Consider the following 20832-nt stretch of genomic DNA (forward strand, 5'->3'; position numbering starts at 1 on the left):
GCAGGGAACAGGAGGGAACCCACAAGAGCTTTGTGCAGATGGAAGAGAGAGGCACGACCCACGCCCACCCCCAACCCCATGCAGGGGCCCAGCCGGCGAGCGAGCTCACAGGGACCTTGGGGGGAATGAAGGCACAGCCCCCGCCAGCGGCTCTGCCTGGCAGGGTTCAGGGACCCTCCCAGGTCAGGTTCCTCTGCAGGGGACCCAGTGACCAGGACCCCTATTGATTCTGATGCACGGGTGGTCTCTGCTCTCTGTGGGGGTTGCCTCTGCAGCTGCCACTCCTTTCCGAGCCCCCAGGTACAGGGGAGACAGAGCTCAGAAGAAAAAGGGTGAGGCGTCTCCCTCAACTCACCCTCCCGTCACGCCGGGGACCAACAGTCTCCTGGAGTCACACTAGCTGGAGGGCCCTGGCAGGCATCCTCTGTGCCAAGACCCAGCAGAGAGCAGCACCCTCTGAGGGGAGGCCTCGCATCTCCATGCTTGCCCGGGCTGCCTTCCAGCCAGGACGGGGCTCTTGAAGCGGGGACCCTCACCAGCTGCAGCTGCCAGGGAACTGGGGGCAGTGGCACAAGCCAGCCCGCCACAAGCTGAAGCTCAGGGGCATCCGCAGCTGGCACAGGGTCTGTCCACAGCTGCACTGCTCAGATCCGTGAGGAGTGACGCTCCCGTTTCTCTCCAACTTCTCACAGGCCCTGTGGGACAGATGGCCCAGGGCCGGCCCCTTCTACTTTCCTGCACCGCCCTGCAGCAAGATAAAGCTCCCCTGAGCCTGTCCACTCGAGTGCAGGAGAAGCACCTGTACTCAGCGGTGAGGAACGGGGTCCTGTCCCCGAGGAGCTGCCTTCACCTAATTTCCCAGCATTCCCAGGCTGTGTAATGGCAGAGGAGGAGGGGAACATGTAATTTGTTTCAAAATTAAAAGCTAACAATTTGGTAGGAATTTTTTTTTTCCCCCCAGACAGAGCCTGCCTATGGAGTACAGTGGCACGATCTCGGCTCACTGCAGCCTCCACCTCCTGGGTTCAAATGATTCTCCTGCCTCAGCCTCTGGAGTAGCCGGGACTATAGGCGCCTGCCACCACACCCAGCTAATTTTTGTATTTTTTAGTAGAGATGGGATTTTGCCATGTTGGCCAGGCTGGTCTCAGACCCCCGCCTCGGCCTCCCACAATGCTGGGATTACAGGCATGACCCACATCTGTCCTGGGAGTAAGAAGGTCATTGAGAGGGAGGCACTATACAAACAGCATTTTAATTAATTTATTTATTTCTTTACACATAACTGAAAGTGATGTTACAGTACATAAGTTATTTACAACTGTGCAGTAATGTGTTGCAAAATAAATTATCTAGAAGGCAGCAAAAGTACATTGTGAATGTATATAAAACTGTACAGCGTTTACGGATACACTTTTTATATGATTATTGGCTCTGTAGTGTTTCAAGTTATGTTCTCAGAAAGAGAAACAAAATGCCCAAGATTAAAGGAAAGAAGATACAAACCACGTGGATTTGACTCCATTAAAAATACGCCTGGGAGTCCTGGCTCTGTGTCCCTCCGCCTGGCTCCGCACCAGGTCTTATGCCCAGTCTGAGGCCGTCGCAGCTCTGTGGCAACAGGACCATGGCTGGGATGGGGCTCCTGCCCCTCTGACCTGGAGGTCACTGTTTGTGAGAGGTGGACACCTTAATTTTCTTTAGTTGATCAGAATGGAACAAAAAATTTAAAAAATGCACTCCGCTCTCCAACTCCTGAAATGCCTCTGCAGTTGCTGGAGAAAAGGGCCCGAAGGTCACCGTTTTCAGACAGAAGCTGCCGTGTGTGCGCCCGGCATGATCTCCTCGTCCCGCCGGGGCCAGTGAGGCTCTGGGGGCTTTGCCCCCGCCGCGGCAGCTGGTAGAGAAGAGCCGTGTTTCACCTCCCCGACGTCTGGACCAGTCTGGAAGGGATGGAGACGCTGTGGCCAAGTGCAGTCTCTCTCGGGGTCTCTCCCCGCCCGGGTGGACGTGGCGCTCCCTCCTCTGCCCCTGGGGCTTAGCAGCAGCCCTGGGCAGCCGTGCGGCCCTCGCCTGCGTCCTGCGGCCGTCCCGCGGTGTCACGCCGGCAACAACACAAAGTCGTCGTTGACGTCGACCATGGGCACGTAGAAGGAGGGCACCTCGTTCACGCACAGGGACTTGTGCCCGGCGGGGTCCAGCTCCTGCACCTTCAGCTGCCACTCCATCCTCTGCACAGCGTTCAGGGCCGCGGCCTCGTGCTGCTGCCGCATGAGGAGGCACGTCTGTGGGACACACAGCGGGGGGGGGAGGAGGAGGAGGAAGAGGAGGAGTGAAGGGAGAGCCCCAGACTCTGCCGACCTCAGCTGCCAGCAGGGCCGAGGGCGTGACAGGGCTGTGAACGTATCCTGGTATGGGCCAGGCCCCCTGGAACCCTCTGCTTGCTGTGGTGCTGCTGGCAGGGGGCACATACTCAGGACCAGCTGTACCCGCCCCTGGTGTCTAGTTATCACACGGGGCGGCAGCGCCAGCTGTGCTGGATGTCTTTTCCCAAGAGTGCTGTCTGTGGCACCCCCATCTCGGCCCGAGGGCCCTGCCCTGCTCTGGGTCGGCCTGGGGCTCACCTCCAGCAGCCACTGCAGCTTATTAGAATCTAACAGCTTTGCTTTCATCATTTTACAATTATTTATGGCCAGTGATAGTCTTACTTGTATTCTAGTAGAAACTATGCCATTTAAAAGTGCACATAATGGGACTGGACTGGGATAGGACATATTTTGGGAACTAATGTAGAAATTTAAACATGGCCCAGGGAGTACTGGTATGTCACAGCAACTGTGTAGAAAATCTTTTTTTAGATAGGGTCTCAAGGCTGGGGAGCAGTGGTGCTCCCCGTCATGACTCACAGCAGCCTTGACCTCCAGATCCTCCCTCCTCAACCTCACGAGTAGTTGGGACTACAAGTGCTACCGTGCCCGGCTAATTTTTGTAGACATGGGGTTTTGCAATGTTGGCCAGCCCCAGCGTGGTAATGTCTGTCTCTAAATTTTTCTCAACATATTTATATATATATGCTAAATTGCTTTTGAAGCTCAGGACGGATTCACAATCCTCAGTGGGCCGTAGAGCTTTTATTCGGCAGCTCAGACATCATTGCCAGTGTAAATCATTACATGGAATCACGTAACCCTTTGGAACATCCAAACTCCAGTGAGTCACTGAATTATTGATGGGCCTCCGAGTTTCCGGTGTATTGGACTGTTCCAGTGAATATTTTTATACATATCCCTAAGGTTTTTTTTTTTTTGAGACGGAGTCTCGCTCTGTCGCCCAGACTGGAGTGCAGTGGCCGGATCTCGGCTCACTGCGAGCTCCGCCTCCCGGGTTCCCGCCCTTCTCCTGCCTCAGCCTCCCGAGTAGCTGGGACTACAGGCGCCCGCCACCTCGCCCGGCTAGTTTTTTGTATTTTTTAGTAGAGACGGGGTTTCACCGTGTTAGCCAGGATGGTCTCGATCTCCTGACCTCATGATCCGCCCGTCTCGGCCTCCCAAACTGCTGGGATTACAGGCTTGAGCCACTGTGCCCGGCCATCCCTAAAGTTTTTAAATAATTTTGTCACCCAGGCTGGAGTGCGGTGGTACAATCTTGGCTCACTGCAACCTCCGTCTCCAGGGTTCAAATGATTCTCATGCCTCAGTCTCCCAGAATTACAGGCACGCACCACCACGCCTGGCTAACTTTTGTATTTTTAGTATTTAGTAGAGACAAAGTTTCACCATGTTGGCCAGGCTGGTCTCAAACTCCTGACCTCAGGTAATCTGCCCACCTCGGCCTCCCACAGTGCTGGGATTACAGGTGTGAGCCACTGTGCCTGGCCGTATCCCTAAGTTTTTTTTTTTTTTTTTTTTTTTTTTGAGACGGAGTCTCGCTGTGTCGCCCAGGCTGGAGTGCAGTGGCCGGATCTCAGCTCACTGCAAGCTCTGCCTCCCGGGTTTTTACGCCATTCTCCTGCCTCAGCCTCCCGAGTAGCTGGGACTACAGGCGCCCGCCACCTCGCCCGGCTAGTTTTTTGTATTTTTTAGTAGAGACGGGGTTTCACCGTGTTAGCCAGGATGGTCTCAAACTCCTGACCTCGTGATCTGCCCGTCTCGGCCTCCCAAAGTGCTGGGATTACAGGCTTGAGCCACCGCGCCCGGCCCCTAAGTTTTAAATGACTAAAATGAAATAGCTAGGTGAGGTGGTAAATGCATTTTGAAATTTGATAGATATGGTCAGTTTACTTAATAAAAATCTACTAATTGACGCTTCTCCCAATACTGCAGTGATACCGCCTCCCAACCCTGCAGATGACCTTTAAATGAGATCTTGCTTCATCTGTGGTCCTGATGTTAATGATTAGTGAGTATCTTTTCATGAAGGTTGGTCATTTTATCTCCTTTGTGGAATGTATCTTTATATAAATTATTTTTCTGTGTACCATTTTCATATTAATTTGTAAGGGTTCTATCTGCACGGATGGTGCTAACCCTATGTGGCATTTTTTTTTTTTTTTTTTTTTTTTTTTGAGACGGAGTCTCGCTCTGTCGCCCAGGCTGGAGTGCAGTGGCCGGATCTCAGCTCACTGCAAGCTCCGCCTCCCGGGTTCACACCATTCTCCTGCCTCAGCCTCCCGAGTAGCTGGGACTACAGGCGCCCACCACCTCGCCCAGCTAGTTTTTTGTATTTTTTTAGTAGAGACGGGGTTTCACCGTGTTAGCCAGGATGGTCTCGATCTCCCGACCTCGTGATCCGCCCGTCTCGGCCTCCCAAAGTGCTGGGATTACAGGCTTGAGCCACCGCGCCCAGCCGGCATTTTTAATGTATGTACAAAGTCCCAATTTTTTTTTTTTTTAAAAGACAGAGTTTCACTCTTGTTGCCCAGGCTGGAGTGCAATGATGTGATCTTGGCTCACAGCAACCTCCACCTCCCTGGTTCAAGCGATTCTCCTGCCTCAGCCTCCCAAGTAGCTGGGATTACAGGCATGTGCCACCACGCCCGGCTAATTTTGTATTTTTAGTGGAGATGGGGTTTCACCATTGCTGGCCAGGCTGACCTCAGGTGATCCGCCCGCCTTGGCCTCCCAAAGTGCTGGGATTACAGGTGTGAGCCACCCGTACCCGGCCCAAAGTCCCATTTTAATGCAGTCAAACATTTATCTTCTTACAGGAAAGTCCTCCCTGTGTCTTTATGAAGCCTTCAGTTTTCTTCTCACGGCTTTGGTTAGGAAGGGCCTAGTGGCCTGGGGAGGGTGTGGCGTGAGTGACTTCCTGCACCACCACCTTGGGGCTGGCCAGAAATGCACACTCAGTTACAGCTCAGACCTGAGTTTCTGCCTCAGCACAAGCCCCCAGGGGCCACGTCCCGCAAATACCCGTGGCTCCCACCAGGTAGGGCTGGTGGTTCTCATCTGCGCCCACAAGCTACAGCATGACACATGGGTGCTTGGTTCAGGGACCTGGGTGGTGCTGAGCCTGATACTGCAGGTAGTCAGAGCCGCCTGCTCCCGGGCATGGCTGGCAACTGCACAGGGTGACGCTGACTTTAAAGTTCTGTCACTTGGCAAGTTTCCGCTTTCCGTTGCTTCCTGGTGGATCCTCCAGGATGTCCGGGTGATCAGCCCTAGCGACTGGGACTGAGGGTGTGCTGCCCTTCCTGGCACCTACCCTGCCTCTGCCCACTGCCCCGGCCAGCACTTCCAGAGCAGTGGAGGGTGAATGCTGGGACCTTAGAGGGGGCTCACGGGGCGGTCCCAGGAGTTCTGACCATCAAGCCTAGGGTCCTGTTCAGCTGGCGACAGGAGCTGCTGCCTGCACCCCGGGACAGAAGGGAGGACTGAGGAGGCCACACACAGCGACAGGACCTCACCGCCCTGAAAGCATCAGCCAGGTTAAGAGAATCTGAAATTGTCAACACCCATCACAGAACTAGGCAGCAGCCTCCCGTGGCCCCAGAGGCAGCTGGAGCGCCCAGGCAGAGCTGGGCGGGAAGCGCAACACCAACCTTCATGCGGTCGTACTTGTCATCCACGTCCTGGAGCCAGGAGATGAACTGGCGGGCGTTGAAACGGTCACGCACTGACTTGTTCTCGTCACCCTGTGGAAACCAAACACGGGGTTTCATCAGGAAACCCAGAGACCGCTATGGGAAGGCGTGCCAGCCTGAGCGATGCTACAGTGAGCTTTCTCAAGGAAAAACCAAAGGGGCAGCCTCATTCCACTGACCACACACTGACTCACGTTCAAGGCATGGCAGGTGCCACCCTGCCCATCTCTCTAAACAGCTTCTCTAAAATGCACGTGGAGGTGGCTGGGCCTTTGTCTCCTGGGCACTGGGTGGCCGCAGGCCCCGCCCGAGCTGGTCCCCAGCCCTGCCCCCATGGGACAGTCAGAGCTCAGCCCGGTGCCAACTCCTGGGAGATACTTTAAGAGACGGAGTTTCGCTCGTTGCCCAGGCTGGAGTGCAGTGGCACGATCTCGGCTCACCGCAACCTCCACCTCCCGGGTTCAAGCGATTCTCCTGCTTCAGCCTCCTCAGTAGCTGGGATTACAGGTGCCCACCACCACGCCCGGCTAATTTTATATTTTTAGTAGAGATGGGGTTTATCCTGGGAGGGACTTTCTAGGCATGTCATCGTCCCTGTGTCCTGGAGGATGGGACACGGATAAAATGTCCAGGCTCCTCCCCTTTTTCATGGGCTCAGGGTGAAGCTGACAATGCCCACAGAAACCCACACACCTGCAGGGAACTCACTTTCCACAAAGGTGCCAAGAACAGAATAACAATCACAGGGAAAGGACAGTCTCCTCCATAAACGGTGCTGGGAAAACTGGCTACGCGTCGCAGAGCAGTGAAACGAGACCCCTAGCTCTCGCCACATGCAAACATCAAACCCAAATGGATTAAAGTCTGGAATCCAAGACCTCAAACAATGAAACTACTACAAGAAAACACTGGGGAAAATCTCCAGGACATTGGCCTGGGCAAACATTTCTCAAGTAATACCCCCACGCACAGGCAACCAAAGTAAAAATGGACAAATGGGATCACATCAAGTTAAAAATCTTCTGCACAGCAAAGGACACAGTCACCAAGGTGAAAAGACACCCAACAGAATGGGAGGAAATGCTTGCAAACCGCTCACCCTGACATGGATTCAGAACCAGAACATATAACGCAATTAATACGAAAAAAAATCTAATAATCCCATCAAAAAATGGGTAAAAGATCTGAATAGACATTTCTCAAAAGACGACACACAAATGGCAAACAGGCGTCTGAAAAGGCGACATCAATGCTCATAAGAGAAATGCAAATGAAAACTACAATGAGGTATCACCCCAGTTAAAATGGCTTTTATCCAAAAGACAGGCAATCACAGATGCTGGCGAGGACGTGGGGAAAAGGGGACCCTCGTACCCCGTTGGTGGGAATGTAAATTAATACGGCCACTATGGAGAACAGTTTGGCGGTTCCTCAAAAAACTAAAAATAGAGCTACCATAGGATCCAGCAATCCCACTGCTGGGTACAGACCCAAAAGAAAGGAATCGGGGGCCAGGCATGGTGGCTTACGCCTGTAATCCCAGCTACTCAGGAAGCCGAGGCAGGAGAATCAAACCCGGGAGGCGGTGGCTGCAGTGAGCTGAGACTGTGCCACTGCACTCTAGCCTGGGTGACAGAGGAAGACTCAGAATCAAAAAAAGGAAAGGAATCAGTATATTGAAACGGTATCTGCACTTCCGTATTTAATGCAACTCCGTTTACTATAGCTAAGGCTTGTGTCCATCAACAGATGAATGGGTCAAGAAAACGTGGCACACACACAATGGAGTACTATTCAGCCACAAAGAAGAATGAGATCCTGTCATTTGCAACATGGATGGAACGGGAGGTCATTATGTTAAGTGAAATAAGCATAAAAAGACAAACATCACATGTTCTCACTTGTGGGATCTAAAAATCAGAACAATTGAACTCATGGAAACAGAGAATAGAAAGACGGTCACCAGAGGCTGGGAAGGGTTGTGGGGGGCTGGCAGGGAGGTAGAAATGGTTAATGGGTACCAAAAAAAATAAGACCTACTATTTGACAGCACAACAGGGTGACTATGGTCAACAGTTAATTGCATTGTCTATTTTAAAATAAAGAGTGTTAACTGGATTGTTTGTAACTCAAGGGCTAAATGCTTGAGGGGACGGACACCCCATTCGAGAAACAAAGGGGGAAGAAATGTTTCCTGGGAAGTGAGAGGCACAAGCTGGTCCTCCTCGTGTTTGCTCTGTACGGAGCTGTCCCAACTGCCTGTCCTTCACAGACTCTCAAGTGGGGTTCGAGAACGCAAACTTATCAGCATCCAGCCCCCGAAGCATCATTTGGTCCAACTCATGTTTTCTTTAAAGAAAATTCGTCAGCCGGGCGAGGTGCCTCACAACTGTAACTCCCGCACTTTGGGAGGCTGAGGCAGGCGGATCATGAGGTAAAGAGATCAAGACCATCCTGGACATGGTGACACCCTGTCTCTACTAAAAACACAAAAACCAGCCGGGCGTGGTAGCGCATGCCTGTAATCCCAGCCACTCGGGAGGCTGAGGCAGGAAAATCGCTCAAACCCGAGACCCAGAGGTTGCCGTGACTGAGATCGCGCCACTGCACTCCAGCCTGGCGACAGAGCGAGACTGCATCTCACGCACACAAAAAGAAAATAAAATTTGTCACTGTGTGCATGAGGGACATTGATAAAACACATCCCCAAAGAAAGGAAGATCTTGAATGCACTAAGACATGTTTTCAACTAAACACCTTGGAGCCTCTGGCCGTCAGTACACAGCAAAGCCGAGTGCACAGCTCAGAGTGCCCGGGCCCGGGTGGCGTCACGGGGGCCACATAGGAGGGGTCTTGGTGCACGGCCTGGACATCGAGGCGGGAATGTGTTCCAGGCACGTCCCACTGCGCAGGATATGGGGCCTGGGGCCCAGGGGGCCCATGACCTGAGCACAGTGGGCTCTGAGGAAGAGGGAGGGGCCGATGCAGGGCAGGCAATGGGAGAACCAGGGGTCCACGTGGCCCACATGGAAGGTCAGTGGTGGCTGGAGGATGATTTCTGAGACAGGAGTCCCCGGCATGTGGGCCACTTGAAGGCAGACAGGAAGAGCTACCCTGGGGAGAGCTACAAGGCCCTGGCTGCCCACATCCTATGTCCCAGTGGACAGAACAGGTCAAAGGCAGGGGAGCTGCAGGGGCGGGCGGGAGCCCCACAGCAGATGGGCAGGATAGTGACTGCAGTTCTGGGACCCTGAGTCCGGCCCACCCTGGCCCAGATGAGCGGCACACCTGGGTGCGTGTGTCCCCTTAGCCACCCAGTGTCCCTGCTGTCCCTGTACAAGAGCCCCTGGGGCCTGTGCTGTGAAAGCCCTCGATGTGGCAGCCCCGGGGTGCCTGAGAGCTGCAGGTCGAGCCCAGCAGTTTAAACAGAAAATAATGCCAGCCCTGACACCCGTGAGAGGTAGGTAGGGGCAGCTGAGGAACTGCATGGACAAGTGTTGCGGAGGGACTGAGCTGCTGAGGCCCAGCCCAGTGGCCCGAGGGCCTTGCCCATGAGGGGAGCTGTCTGCTCCAGCCTTCTCAGCTCCTTTCTCAGGCTCGCCCAAGGCTAGAGGCATACAAAGGACTCTGCAGCCCCTGCAAGACGCTGAGCACCAGGGAAGTTCCTGGTCAAAGTGCAGAAGAATCTATAAAGGGGAGGGGAAAGGGGTGGGAGTGGGGTGGGGGCGCTTGAACTCGTGGGCCTGGCATGCCGAGGGGTCCTACCTGGCTCTCCAGGGGCATGTTGTAGACCTCGGAGTCCAGCAGCATTGTGCAGGCACTGAATGGCACTGCCTGGTTGGCGATGGTCCTGGCCGCCCGGCAGTGAACCCGCAGAATCTCCTGCTCACAGGACACGATCAGCTTCTCCTGGAGGAGGAGAGGAGTGGAGTGAGCTGGGACACAGTCACGCCCCAGGCCCCACTGTCTCAACACAACAGCCCCCGGGGCCTGCATCGTGAGCGCCCTGGCCATGGCGCCCCTGCCTGTGCCAGCCCACTTACCCGCTCGATGCTGTGCTGCAGACGCAGCTTTCCCCGGACTGCCTCCTGCTGCCTGAACAATTCCTTCAGGGGCTCCGCCAGGGAGGGAGGGGGTGCGATCTGCAGGCAAAAGGTGAGTGGGGGGTCGGCTGGGGCCGTGGAACTGCACGAAGAACAGTCTGGAGTTCATCGGGGTCCGGACTCAGCCTCCCCACTCCTAGGAGCCTGCCCTGGAGACCTCCTCCAGTCCCAGCAACACAGATACACCAGGAAGCTTTCTAGAAACCACCTATGTGCTGGACACGGGGGAGTGGACACCTCCACAGCGCCCAGCACAGCACCATGTGGTGAGGAAGTAAGAGTGCAGGGAGAGGCGCAGGACAGCATCTGTGGGCCATCGTGTGCCAAGGAAGGCCTAAAACACAGGCATGAGCACCCAACTGTGCAAAGGAGATCGAGAGAGACAGCAGGAGTGGGCTGGGGTGGGCTGAGCTTCCTGTGTTCACAGGGAGGGCCCATGCATCCCAGATCAGCTTTTCCACCAGGGTGTGACGTGCACGGTGGAATATGAAGGCTGACAGCCGAGCCTGTGGTCTTGCAGTGGCTCGGGGGAGGGAAGCGCACTGGCCCAGGTCGCCATGGGGGGGCTGCAGGGCTGTGGGCCGGAAGCGCAGGCACTGCACTCCCACCAGTGGAAGGGTTCTCACGGGGTGGCCAGCCGTTCTGAAACGACACGCACACCGGAAGTGAACACGGAAGCAGACAGCAGAGACCCTCAGGACGAGGCCTCCCACTCCTGGAGATACAAGGGCCACACACAAGTGGGGAGCCAGGCTGAGCCCCACGGTGCAGGGGAGACCTCGGGCCCACAGGGAGTCAGGTTTCCAAAGCAGACCCAGAAAGCACGGCCGTGTGCTCGGGTGGCCACAGCAGTTGTGCCAGGGCCACCGCTCCCCACAGGTGGACCCACACGGGAATGGTGGGGCAGAGAGGGGTGGCCAAGACCAGCTGGAACATTGAGGGGCCGGTCAGAAACAGGAGCGCATGGGGCAGATGGGCACGTAGACGCACAAGAGGGAGACAAGGAGGAGCTTCTGACGGCCAAGGCTGGGGCAACACATGGCACGAGACGAATGCTGGCGACGCTGGGCACCTGCAGGCGGAAGGGGCGGCTCCTCCTGACAGCAGAGCTCCAGTTAGCAAACACAGGAAAGGGAGACAGGCCCAGTGCCACAGGAGTGACTGCTGCAGACAAGAGCTGTGGACAGCAATGCGCACAATGTGCTGAGAGAAACAGGTTTACACGGTCTCTACGTCTCTTCCAAGACACACACACACCACAGAGGGAGACACCTCGACTCACGGCGGACGGGCCTCATCAGACCTCCAGGTCACGTCACCTAGGACACCAGGAGCAAAAGGCCCCGCCTCACGCCTGTGGGCTCCTGCCTAAGAACCATCATCACAGGCCAGGCCTGGGGCCGCTGACCACACTGCTGACCGACACCGCCCAGAAGCTCTCAGCCAGGAGACAGGGCACAGGAGGGCCGCCACAGCCCGGACGCACGGCAGCGTCTCGTCACCGCCACGGCTGCTAAGGCACATTCGGAGGAGGCTGCACATGCGGCAGGTGCGTCAACCTGTCTCTGCTGCTTTTGAACTTTTCTGCCCACAATCTACAATCGGTTCAAAATTAATGATTCAGGCCGAGCGCGGGGCTCACACCTGTACTCCCAGCACTTTGGGAGGCTGAGGCGGGCGGATCACAAGGTCAGGACTTCGAGATCAGCCTGACCAACATGGTGAAACCCCGTCTCTACACAAAAGATAAAAATTAGCCGGAAATGGTGACGGGCACCTGTAATCCCAGCTACTCAGGAGGCTGAGGCAGGAGAATCGCTTGAACCCAGGAGGCGGAGCTTTCAGTGAGCCGAGATCGCGCCACTGCACTCCAGCCTGGGCGACAGAGCAGACTTGTCTTTAAAAAAACAAATTTTGATTAAAACATTGAGTTGAGTCTCTCTAGTCCACAGACCTCACTGTTCAGCACCACATCCACCCTCTGCCTCAACAAGCCCAGCCCCCAGTTTGGGTTCTGCATGTGGGGTTTCTGCTGAGATGGGGCCTGTCGGTGGCAGGGATTCTGTGGGCCACCCGCAAGGTGGGACTGATGCGAGCTCAAACTAACGCACAGCCGGGACCGGGCACCGCCCCTTCCTCCGGCTCAGCCCCAGGGCCGGCAGCTATGGCAGGAGCTGTGCCTTGGGCCTCAGGCTGTACCTGGAGCACCTGGCACCTCTGCCTGCCTGGGTCTAAGTCTAGGGGGTACTCAAAAGACCAGGCGGGAGGTGCACAGAACATTCCCAGGATTAATCAGGATTCTAGTGGCTTTTTTCCCTGTATTTTCCAAATTTTCTACAGCAGTCAGACTACTGTTATCATCAATTAAAACAAGAGGAAACAACAGCCAAAACAACAAAAAGTAGAGAAGGTCAGAAGGTCTTACTGAGGAGAGATCCCGGGGCAGGTTTTTCTGAATGTCATGACCCAGCTGCCGTCTGTCTCCTGTGGACGGGCCTCCCCGGGGATGGCTGGGGCCAGGCTCCAGGAGAAGGGAACGACCGCCGGGGTGACCCAGGGTGCAGAGCCCCTTGTGCTCCCTGGGAACAGAGCTCAGAGCTCGGCAGGGTGGGGCCCGCGGGCGCTCGCTCCTGGGTTCTGCACAGTGTCCCCTGACATGTCGGGCAGTAGCACAGACCCAGCCTCACCCTCAGGGCCAGCTCAGCACACCCCGTCATCCTCATCAGAGAGGTGCCGGGTAGCTGAGCCAGGTCAGGGCCAGCATGGCAAGGGGCTCTCAGGTGGCCTGGGCCCACAGAGCCAACGCGTGCTGAGGGCCCCTGGCTGTACCTCACGCCACCTGTGAGTTTCAGTGCCCAGGAAGCCCCAGAAGGAAATGGCTGTTGGTGACGGAGAGCCCGTTCTGGACATAACACAACACACTCAAGTGACACGGCTGCATCAACCACACAGTCCACCAGGCAGCGTGAGCGGAGTCGCGGGGTCTGGGGGGAGACTCCAGGGAAGAGCCAGAATGCCGCACGCGGGGGCTGGACGGACCCCGGGGGGCCTGAGAACAGGAGGGCAGGGGAGGCCGTGCACGGCTTAGGCCATCACCAAGGGCAGATGGGTGGACTCTGGCTCTACCACGAGGAACCCCTGTGCCTGCTGGGAAAGACCTCGGTGGTAGGAGGAGGTGGGAAGCCAGTCAGGCCCTGCGACCAGGGCAGAGGGTACACAGCGGGGGAAGCCCTCATGGGAATGTGCTCAGAGCGGGGCCCCATTTGGAGGGATCTATTTTGGGCCCAGACGCAGCGCAAGGGACGGGGGGGTGGGGGTGACTCCGAGATGTTGCAGCTGAGCCTGCAGAGGTCGGGATGATGCTTGGGGAACTGGGGTGACAGCGTCGGGTTGAACAAGGTGAGCCTGGGGGCCGAGGACCAACGTGCGCCAAGGGAGCTGCAGCTCTGCTGTCCTAGAAGCTCAAGGGAGGTGGGGGAAGGGATCCATCATGTGGGTATGGGGGCTCAGGGAACCCACATGGGTCCAAGGGAGAAGGGGGCAGGGGCTGGAGACAGAGAGGGTGGCTCTGCTGAGGCCGTCCTGGTGGATGGGGAGTGGAGAAGAGTGAGCGAGCGGCATGAAGGGGGACCCCACACCAGTGGGACTGGGGTGCACCCGGGGTGAGGGGGAGGCCAGGAGACCAAGGCCTGGCACGGACCAGCTGGAGGAAGGACCTTGGGTCTGCAGAACGGCTGGGCAGCTTCTGGCTTTTGCCTTCACAGCAGAAACGGGGCTGTGTCTACTCAGGTGGGAGAAGGTCGAGAGAGGTCAAGGGCCGGGAGCGGGACAAGATGGGCTGCAGGAAGCCGTGACTAGGGGGCCCCGGACGCATCCCAGAGAGAGAACGCAGTGGCTCTCCCGGGCCCCACACTCACCACAGGGATGTGGAGCTTGCTGAGCGGCTTGCCGTCCAGGAGGTAGGAGCCCGTGTAGGTGACGTACTCTGCGTAGCACTGGGGCGCCTGCGGCGTGATGCAGCACAGGATCTTGCGTTTCTCCTCGATCTTCTTCCTGATCTGCAGGTATTCGAAGTAGGGGTTGGCCCTGTCGCTGTGGTAGGGCTCGATGGCATCCAGCTTGATGGCGTCCACAATGGCGGCCAGCGTCTGCTGGATCACCTCCCGCGTCTGCTGCGTGGACGTGTTCAGCTGCTGCTGCAGCTGCTGGGTGGAGCGCTGAAAGCGGCGTTTGCGCGGATGCTGGGCCTGGGCGTCGTCCTCCTCGGAGCCACGGGCCTTGGCCCTGGTGGCTGGGGCAGGGGTGGAGGTGCACTCCTTCTCGGAGGGGGGCGTGCCCTGCTTGCTCTGGTTGGCGAGCATCTGCGCCCGGTTCCTGGTCATGCGCTGAGGGATCTCCTCCACTCTGGGGGCCTTCGGGGCTTCGGCGGTGGGTTTTGGTTCTGGTTCTGTGGCTTCTGGCTGGATGCCGCCGGGAGGGCCTTCGGCTGGGGTGGCAGCACGGGAGGCCTCCGTGTTGTCCTGGGGGCCGGCGCTGTCCACAGCCTGGGCTTGTGCCACAGTGTCCATGGGGGGGCCGTCAGGGGCACAGAGGGACGTGGCGGGGGAGCCATCAGCCTCAGCCCCCTGGTCTCCGCTCCCCAGTGGGCGCTGTTCCGGGGGGACGGGCGTCAGCTCCACGCCAGAGTCCAGATCCCCAGGGGCCCTCTCTTCCGGCACCGCCTCTGCCTCCACTGTAGCTTCCAGAGCCACGTCCAGCTTTGGCTCCTCTGAGGGCTCAGGCTCGAGCTCTGCAGGGAGCTGGGTGGAGGCCTGGTCGGGAGGCAGCGCCGGCGGCTCCTCAGCCACTAAGGTGGAAACATCCCCACCGTTTACGACCACGGGGGCCCCCGGAGGGATCTTTCCTGAAGGAGCAAGACTTTCTTCTACGGGTTCTGTTTCAACGTCTGGGACATCTTTAGTCTGCAAGGGAAGCTCCGGCAGGGAGAAGGGCCCCAGGTCCAGGTCGTCCTCGGGGCCGGCGAAGGCATCTGCCCAGGGCACCGGCTCCACCTGGCTGAGGTTAGACAGGCTGTGGCCGCTGTCCAGGAAGCTATTTTCCAGGGGCCCCAGAGCCTCCACCTGAGCCACAGTGGCTACACAGGCGGGCTCAGGGGCCACGTCCAGCGGAGCTTCCGGAAGTGACTTGCAGTTGCTGAAGAAGGACTCCAGCCCGGAGGGAGGGGCGTAAGGAGCCGCCTCGGAGGGGGCGATGGTGGCGGGGACGGCTTCCACCCCGTCTTTGACGTCCTCCAGTCCTGGCTCAGCGACGGGCAGAGTATATGGGGCAGGAGAGGCGGGAGGGGCAGGGTACGGCGCCTCTGAGGCGCTGAAGGGCCCTGGGGCGGCAGAGTGGAGGGCGTCCGCGGGGCAGAAATGTTTTGGGGACTCGGAGAACCTCTGTGGAGACTTCAGCAGCAGGTCCGAGCCCACAGGCCAGCTGACAGGGTTTTCGGAGGCGCTCCCGATCAGGCTAGAGGCAAGAGCCTGCTCAGTGGGGTGAGCCCACTCGACAGGCTCCTCGGTGATGACGGCGCTGAACGGACCCTCGTCCAGCGTCTCCAGGTAGCTGGGCTCCGGAGGGATGATGGCGGCTGTGGCCTGCTGGTCCTCGGTGGCGTCCAGGTCCGGGGGAAGGGCCCCTTCCAGGGAAGGAACCAGCAGCTCAGCTCTGGGGGAAGGGGAAGGCTTTGCTTGTAAACTTGAGAAGACGCCCTCTGGAGAGGGGGTGACGGTGACAACGGCGGCCGGCGGGCAGTGCAGAGCATCGACTTTGGGCGAGGGGAGGCCATAGTCTGGGGAGTAGTACCCTGGGGACAAGCAGGCAAACTTCTCCGCGGGAACTGGGGGCAGGGGCGCCCTGTCTTCCATCGAGTGTGGCACGGGAGAGTCGTAGCTGGAGGCAGCAGGAACGCTCTGCTGCCTGAAAAGCTTGTCTCCGACGCTGAATTCCTCCTCAGGGGTCCTCCTCATGTCGACAGAGACCGAGCGGTAAAGGTTTGTGGAGAGGGGCCTTGCAGGAGCCTGGCTGGCGTTTTCCGAAAGCCCAGTGGAAGCCACGGAGAACCTGTCGAAAAAGGACGGGGAGCAGGCGCTGGTGGGAGCGGTGGGCACGGGTGTGGAGTGCTGGGAGTCGGTGCAGTCAAACACGAGGTCCGCGTAGTCATCGGCACTGCAGGACGGGGTCCTGGGCGTGTGCATCACCTCCTCGTAGCTGGGGCAGGACAGCACCGACGTAGGGGTGGGCACGCCAGTTGGCCGGCTCTGGTCAGGCCTGGGAGACGCAGGCAGGACCTCCTTTATGTGAGGGCCTGCGAGCCAGTCTTTGGAGTCTGCACCTGATCCTGGGTGTAGCTTATTTTCGGCAGCAGGTGGAATAGGAGTCGACTCTTTGAGCTTTTTGTCTTTAAACGGAGGGTCCAGGCCCGGCGGTTTCTTAGCAGGAATGTCTAGACCCTTCTTCCGCCCGTCGTCTGCCAGCTTCGCCTTCTCCTTGAGCTTGGGGTCTCCGGACCGGTGCCTAAGCTTCTCCATCTGCTTCATCCTCTCCTTGTGCCGCTTGTGGCGCTCCTCGATCTCCAGGTCCTTCTGGGAGAGCATCCTCTCAAAGCTGGTCATCATCAGGTCGCCGTCCCCCAGGAGCTTCTCCCTGGGCCTGGCGTCTTTCTTGCCTGCGTCTCTGGATGGCGTTACCTTATCGTTCCCGTTGCTCATCTTCACTGGCTCGCCCTTTTCCTTCTCTGCACTGTCCCTGAATTTCTCCTTCAGTTTGGCGTCGCCGAGCCTCGGGCCCTCGTCCCTGGACTTCTCTTTGAGTGCGCGGGGCGGGCTGTCCTTGTCCCTGGTGGCGGGCTTCTGCTCATCCCTGTGGTGCCGCAGGAGGCCGTCCACATGCCTGTCTCGGTGCCTCTCCTTCTCGTCTCTCCATTTCTCCCTGTGTTTCTCTCTCTTCTTCTTCTCTTTGAGGATGTTGATGGCACTAGATCCATAAGGCTTTAGTTCCTTTTCTATTTTCTTGGAAGGTTCTCTCTCGGAATCATTTTTATCTTTTTTTTCGGTAGAAAACAGTTCAATGGTTTTATCTAGCTCATCTTCTATGTCAGCTTTCATGTTGTAGGAAACTCCATAAGCCTCCACCTCCAAGTCCTTTTCGTACTGGCTGGAGTCCTTCCTGCTACCGCTCTCCTTGTAATCTTCGCCCTTCTCTTTCTTCTCGGCCTTCTCTTTCTTGGCTCTCTCTCGGTCGTGGCTCTTCTTGGACGAGGATGAGGAGTGTCTGTGCCTCTCCTTCTCTTTCAGCTTCTCAGGGAGGCAGGCGCTCTCCCTCGGCTTGTCCTCTCCGGGTGGCTCTGTGAAGGAGACCTCCAGGAAGGCAGTCAGCCCCGGCTCCTGCCCTCGGTCCGTGAAGCTGTCAGAGGAGACCTCACTGATTTTATCATTGGAGTCTTCTCTGTACTCATGGAGAGCCTCTTCTTCCAACTTTTCAAGCAGGCTTTTTTCCGTGTCGGCACTTCTCGAGGACTTCCTCTCCTTGGAATGTTCTTTGTCTGACTTCTCTTTGTGTTTGCTTTTGGCCTTGTCTTCAGCAGTGTGCTTCTTTTCAGCCTTCTCAGGGAGCTTCTGTTTACTTTTCTTGTCTTGTGTGGAGTCCACTGAGGCTCTGTCCTTCCTGTCCTTATACTTTTCTGTGGACTCTTTATCCTTCTTCTCCTTGTGCTTGTCGAAGACTTTCTCTTTTTTGTCTCTCCCCCCGTCGGCAGCTCCTCTGTCCTTTCTCTTGTCTTTGGGTTCCTTGTCCTTCTGCCTCTCGGGGTGCTGCTTGTCAGAAGCCTTCCTGTGTCTGTCGGAGGCACAGGCCTCCCGCCCCTCCTCCTTCTCCTGGAGGCCGTCCATCCTCAGTGAGTCGCTGGCCTCTCCCGTCTTGCACCCGCTCCCTATGTAGCTGTCCCTGTCGTCTTCACTCTCGTCTGTGAAGATGTCTGCGATGTACCAGCTTTTCTCTTTGCCTTTCTTGTCATCTTTTTTTTCTGAGAAGTCTTCGGAGATGATCCCAGGGAAAGCCTTCTCCTTCTTCTCTTTCCCTTGGTCCAGAGACGCTTTCCTTTCTTTGTCTTTGCCATGTGTGTCTTTATGTTTTTCCTTGGTATCTTTTTTCTCTTTAAAACATTTATCAAATTCTTTGTCCTTCTGACACTTGTCAAGGATCGATTTCTCACTTTTGTCCTTGTCACTGGACTTCTCTTTGTATTTTTCTGGTTTTGTTTTCTCCTTCCTTTCCTTATCGGGGCCATCCTTCTTCTCCTTCTCTCGTGCTGGGTGGTGCCGTTCCCATGGCTCCAGGCCCTTCCCAAAGTCACAGTCGGGCTTGTCCTTGAAGCCACTCTCACAGCCACACTCCTTCAGCTCCTCCCGGTAAGCCTCCTCCGGCTTGGCCCTGCCATCCCTGCGCTCCTTGCAGCTCTCCAGCGCGTCCTTTCTGTCCCGACCCGCCTCTGCGGACTCTCTCCTCTTCTTGTCCTTTTCCGAAAGGTAGCTGGGGACACTTTTATGCTTTTCAGTCTGGTCTTTCCTCTTCTCAGAGTTTTTATCCAAATAGTCCCTGTCCTTCTTTCGGAAGAAGGGCTCTCTGTAGTCTCGCTTCTCCCGGGCCCGGGTGTCCCGCTTCCTTTCCTTGCTGTCCTCCTTCACCGTCTCCAAGATGAGCTTGGCCACAGAGTCGCTCTTCATGTCCCTGTAGTCTGTCACTGGCGAGTCCCAGCTGTCCTCCCCTTTGAAATCAAAGGATGAATCGGACAAGTCAGAAAACCACCGATCCCGTTGATCGTCAGAAAGGCTAAATTTGGTGTCTTCGTTCTCCAGAAACTGATTTTTGTTACAATATTCGTCAAAAGCAGAATCTTCCCTATAAACCTTTTCTTTTTTGAGTTTTTCTTTATCTTCTTTGAAAGTCTTCTCCTTCTCTTTGGAAATTTTGTCCTCTTTTAAATCATTCTTCTTCTCTAATTTTGAGGGCCGGTCTTTTGACTTCTTCTTCCTCTCCTCTTTGTACAGCCTCGGTTTTTCTTCTTTCGGAGACTTTTCCTTTAGCGATTTCTCCTTTTCTGCCTTACCCGAACGGTCTTTCTCTTCTCGGAAAGCCCTGCTGATGTCTTTGTTCATGTCTTTGATTCTCTTCAGTGATTTTTCATCTTTAAAGAGCCATTCTTTTTCTTCTAATTTCATTTTGCTGAGTTTCTCTTCTTTTTTAAAGTGGTCACGATCATGCTTTAACACTTTCAGCTTGTTTTCAGCGGAAAGATCATTCTCTAGAAGTATAGCCTTATCCGACTTCTGCCTGGAGTCCTCGTACTCGTAAGTGAAACTTTTCAGCTTCAGCTCCTGGCTGAGGGGGCACTGTCCCTTCTCCTTGTTTTTGTGTTTGTGTTTTGTTTTATGTTTTTTGACGACCTTTCCCTCCTTGTCCAGTTTGGGGACGGCGCCCTCCGTGCTGGAGAGGAAGGGGCTCTTCTTCTCCGACAGCGAGGCTCGCTTCCTGTGCTCCTGCCTCTTCCTCACTGGCTTCAGCGATTCCACACTGGAGCCCTCAGAGGAGCAGTCAGACTCGCTTGTCAGTCTCGTCCTTGTGGAGTCTGATAAAGAACTGACCTCTGACCAAGCTGGGGAAGAAATGGTTTTCCAGTTGTCTGTCCGCCAGTGCTTGGTGTGCTGGTCTGTGTGGTTGGGGTTCTGCTTCTGGGCGGCAGAGCTCCCGTGGGACGAGGTGGAGGAGGCGGACAGGGAGCTGAACAGGGAGGGGTCCTTCAGCACCAGCGGGGACCCCTTGAGGCAGCTGGAGCTCCCCAGGGAGTCCCTGTCGTCCTCCCCACTCTCTGAGGACTCACTCTCCGACTCCGAGGAACAGAACTTGTCATTCCGCTTTCCAAAGCGAACCTCTCTGCCTTTTGTTTCTTTCTTTCGCTTCTTTTTAAGTTTATTTTTTTCCTTCTGCTGCTTGGCATTAGAAGGCTCTCGTGTCTTACTACCAGGCAATATCGTATGTGCCGAGAGTCTCAGCTTCTCTCCTGCCCCCACGGTGACACTCGCGTCCTCCTCGTCCGACGTGTCTGACAGGATACGATGGGACGCTTTCTTTGGTGCAATCGTGTTATTTTTAGTGTAACTTTTAACCTCCATTTTGGGTATAGAGATAAAACTATTGGATTTCGTTTCTTTTCTGTAGTCCTTTTTCAACAGGTGCTTGTCGTCCACCGGAGGAACCCTGTCCTGCTCATCGTCCTCGTCAAACTCATACTCATCCTTGACGGGGGCTGTGGCCTTCTGCGGCTCTGGGTTCTTGGCCTTGTGCTTGAGGCCTTTTTCGAACTCGGAGTCCGTGTTGTTGCCATCGACGGAACTGGAAGGTGCGAAGGACGGGGCGTCTTCCTCTTCTGAGCTTTCTGCTGGAGGCAGGAAGGAGAGGTCACAGGCAGGCTCAAAACAGCTCTCCCCAGAATGGCAGAGCGGGCAGGCTCTGCGGAGGTGCCCCGTGGCAAGCTCCCACCCTGCCTCTGCAGAGACTTTGCTTGACTCATGGAAACCAGCCGCAGGCAGGAGGAAACCAGACAGGGCT

At 56.3% G+C, this 20832-nt stretch overlaps 1 protein-coding gene across 42 annotated transcripts in view; it reads right to left on the reverse strand.

The window, feature by feature from the left end:
- Positions 1-1249: 1249 nt before the first annotated feature.
- ANKRD11 (ankyrin repeat domain containing 11) overlaps positions 1250-20832 on the reverse strand; it is a 235407-nt gene continuing 215824 nt past the window's right edge. For 26 of the 42 annotated variants that reach the window (XM_077986774.1, XM_077986789.1, XM_077986800.1 and 23 more), the window contains 5 exons: positions 14103-20662; positions 10126-10224; positions 9848-9991; positions 6041-6133; positions 1250-2285 (listed from right to left, as the gene is read on the reverse strand). In XM_077986774.1, coding sequence (XP_077842900.1) covers positions 2100-2285; positions 6041-6133; positions 9848-9991; positions 10126-10224; positions 14103-20662 — 7082 coding nt within the window. In that variant the 3' untranslated portion in view covers positions 1250-2099. The remainder of the gene's footprint in view (positions 2286-6040; positions 6134-9847; positions 9992-10125; positions 10225-14102; positions 20663-20832) is intronic. The other 16 variants (XM_077986784.1, XM_077986798.1, XM_077986803.1 and 13 more) reach the window with 1 other exon arrangement.

Source organism: Macaca mulatta, chromosome 20 (assembly GCF_049350105.2).
Source record: "Macaca mulatta isolate MMU2019108-1 chromosome 20, T2T-MMU8v2.0, whole genome shotgun sequence".
In the NCBI taxonomy this organism is placed as follows: domain Eukaryota; kingdom Metazoa; phylum Chordata; class Mammalia; order Primates; family Cercopithecidae; genus Macaca; species Macaca mulatta.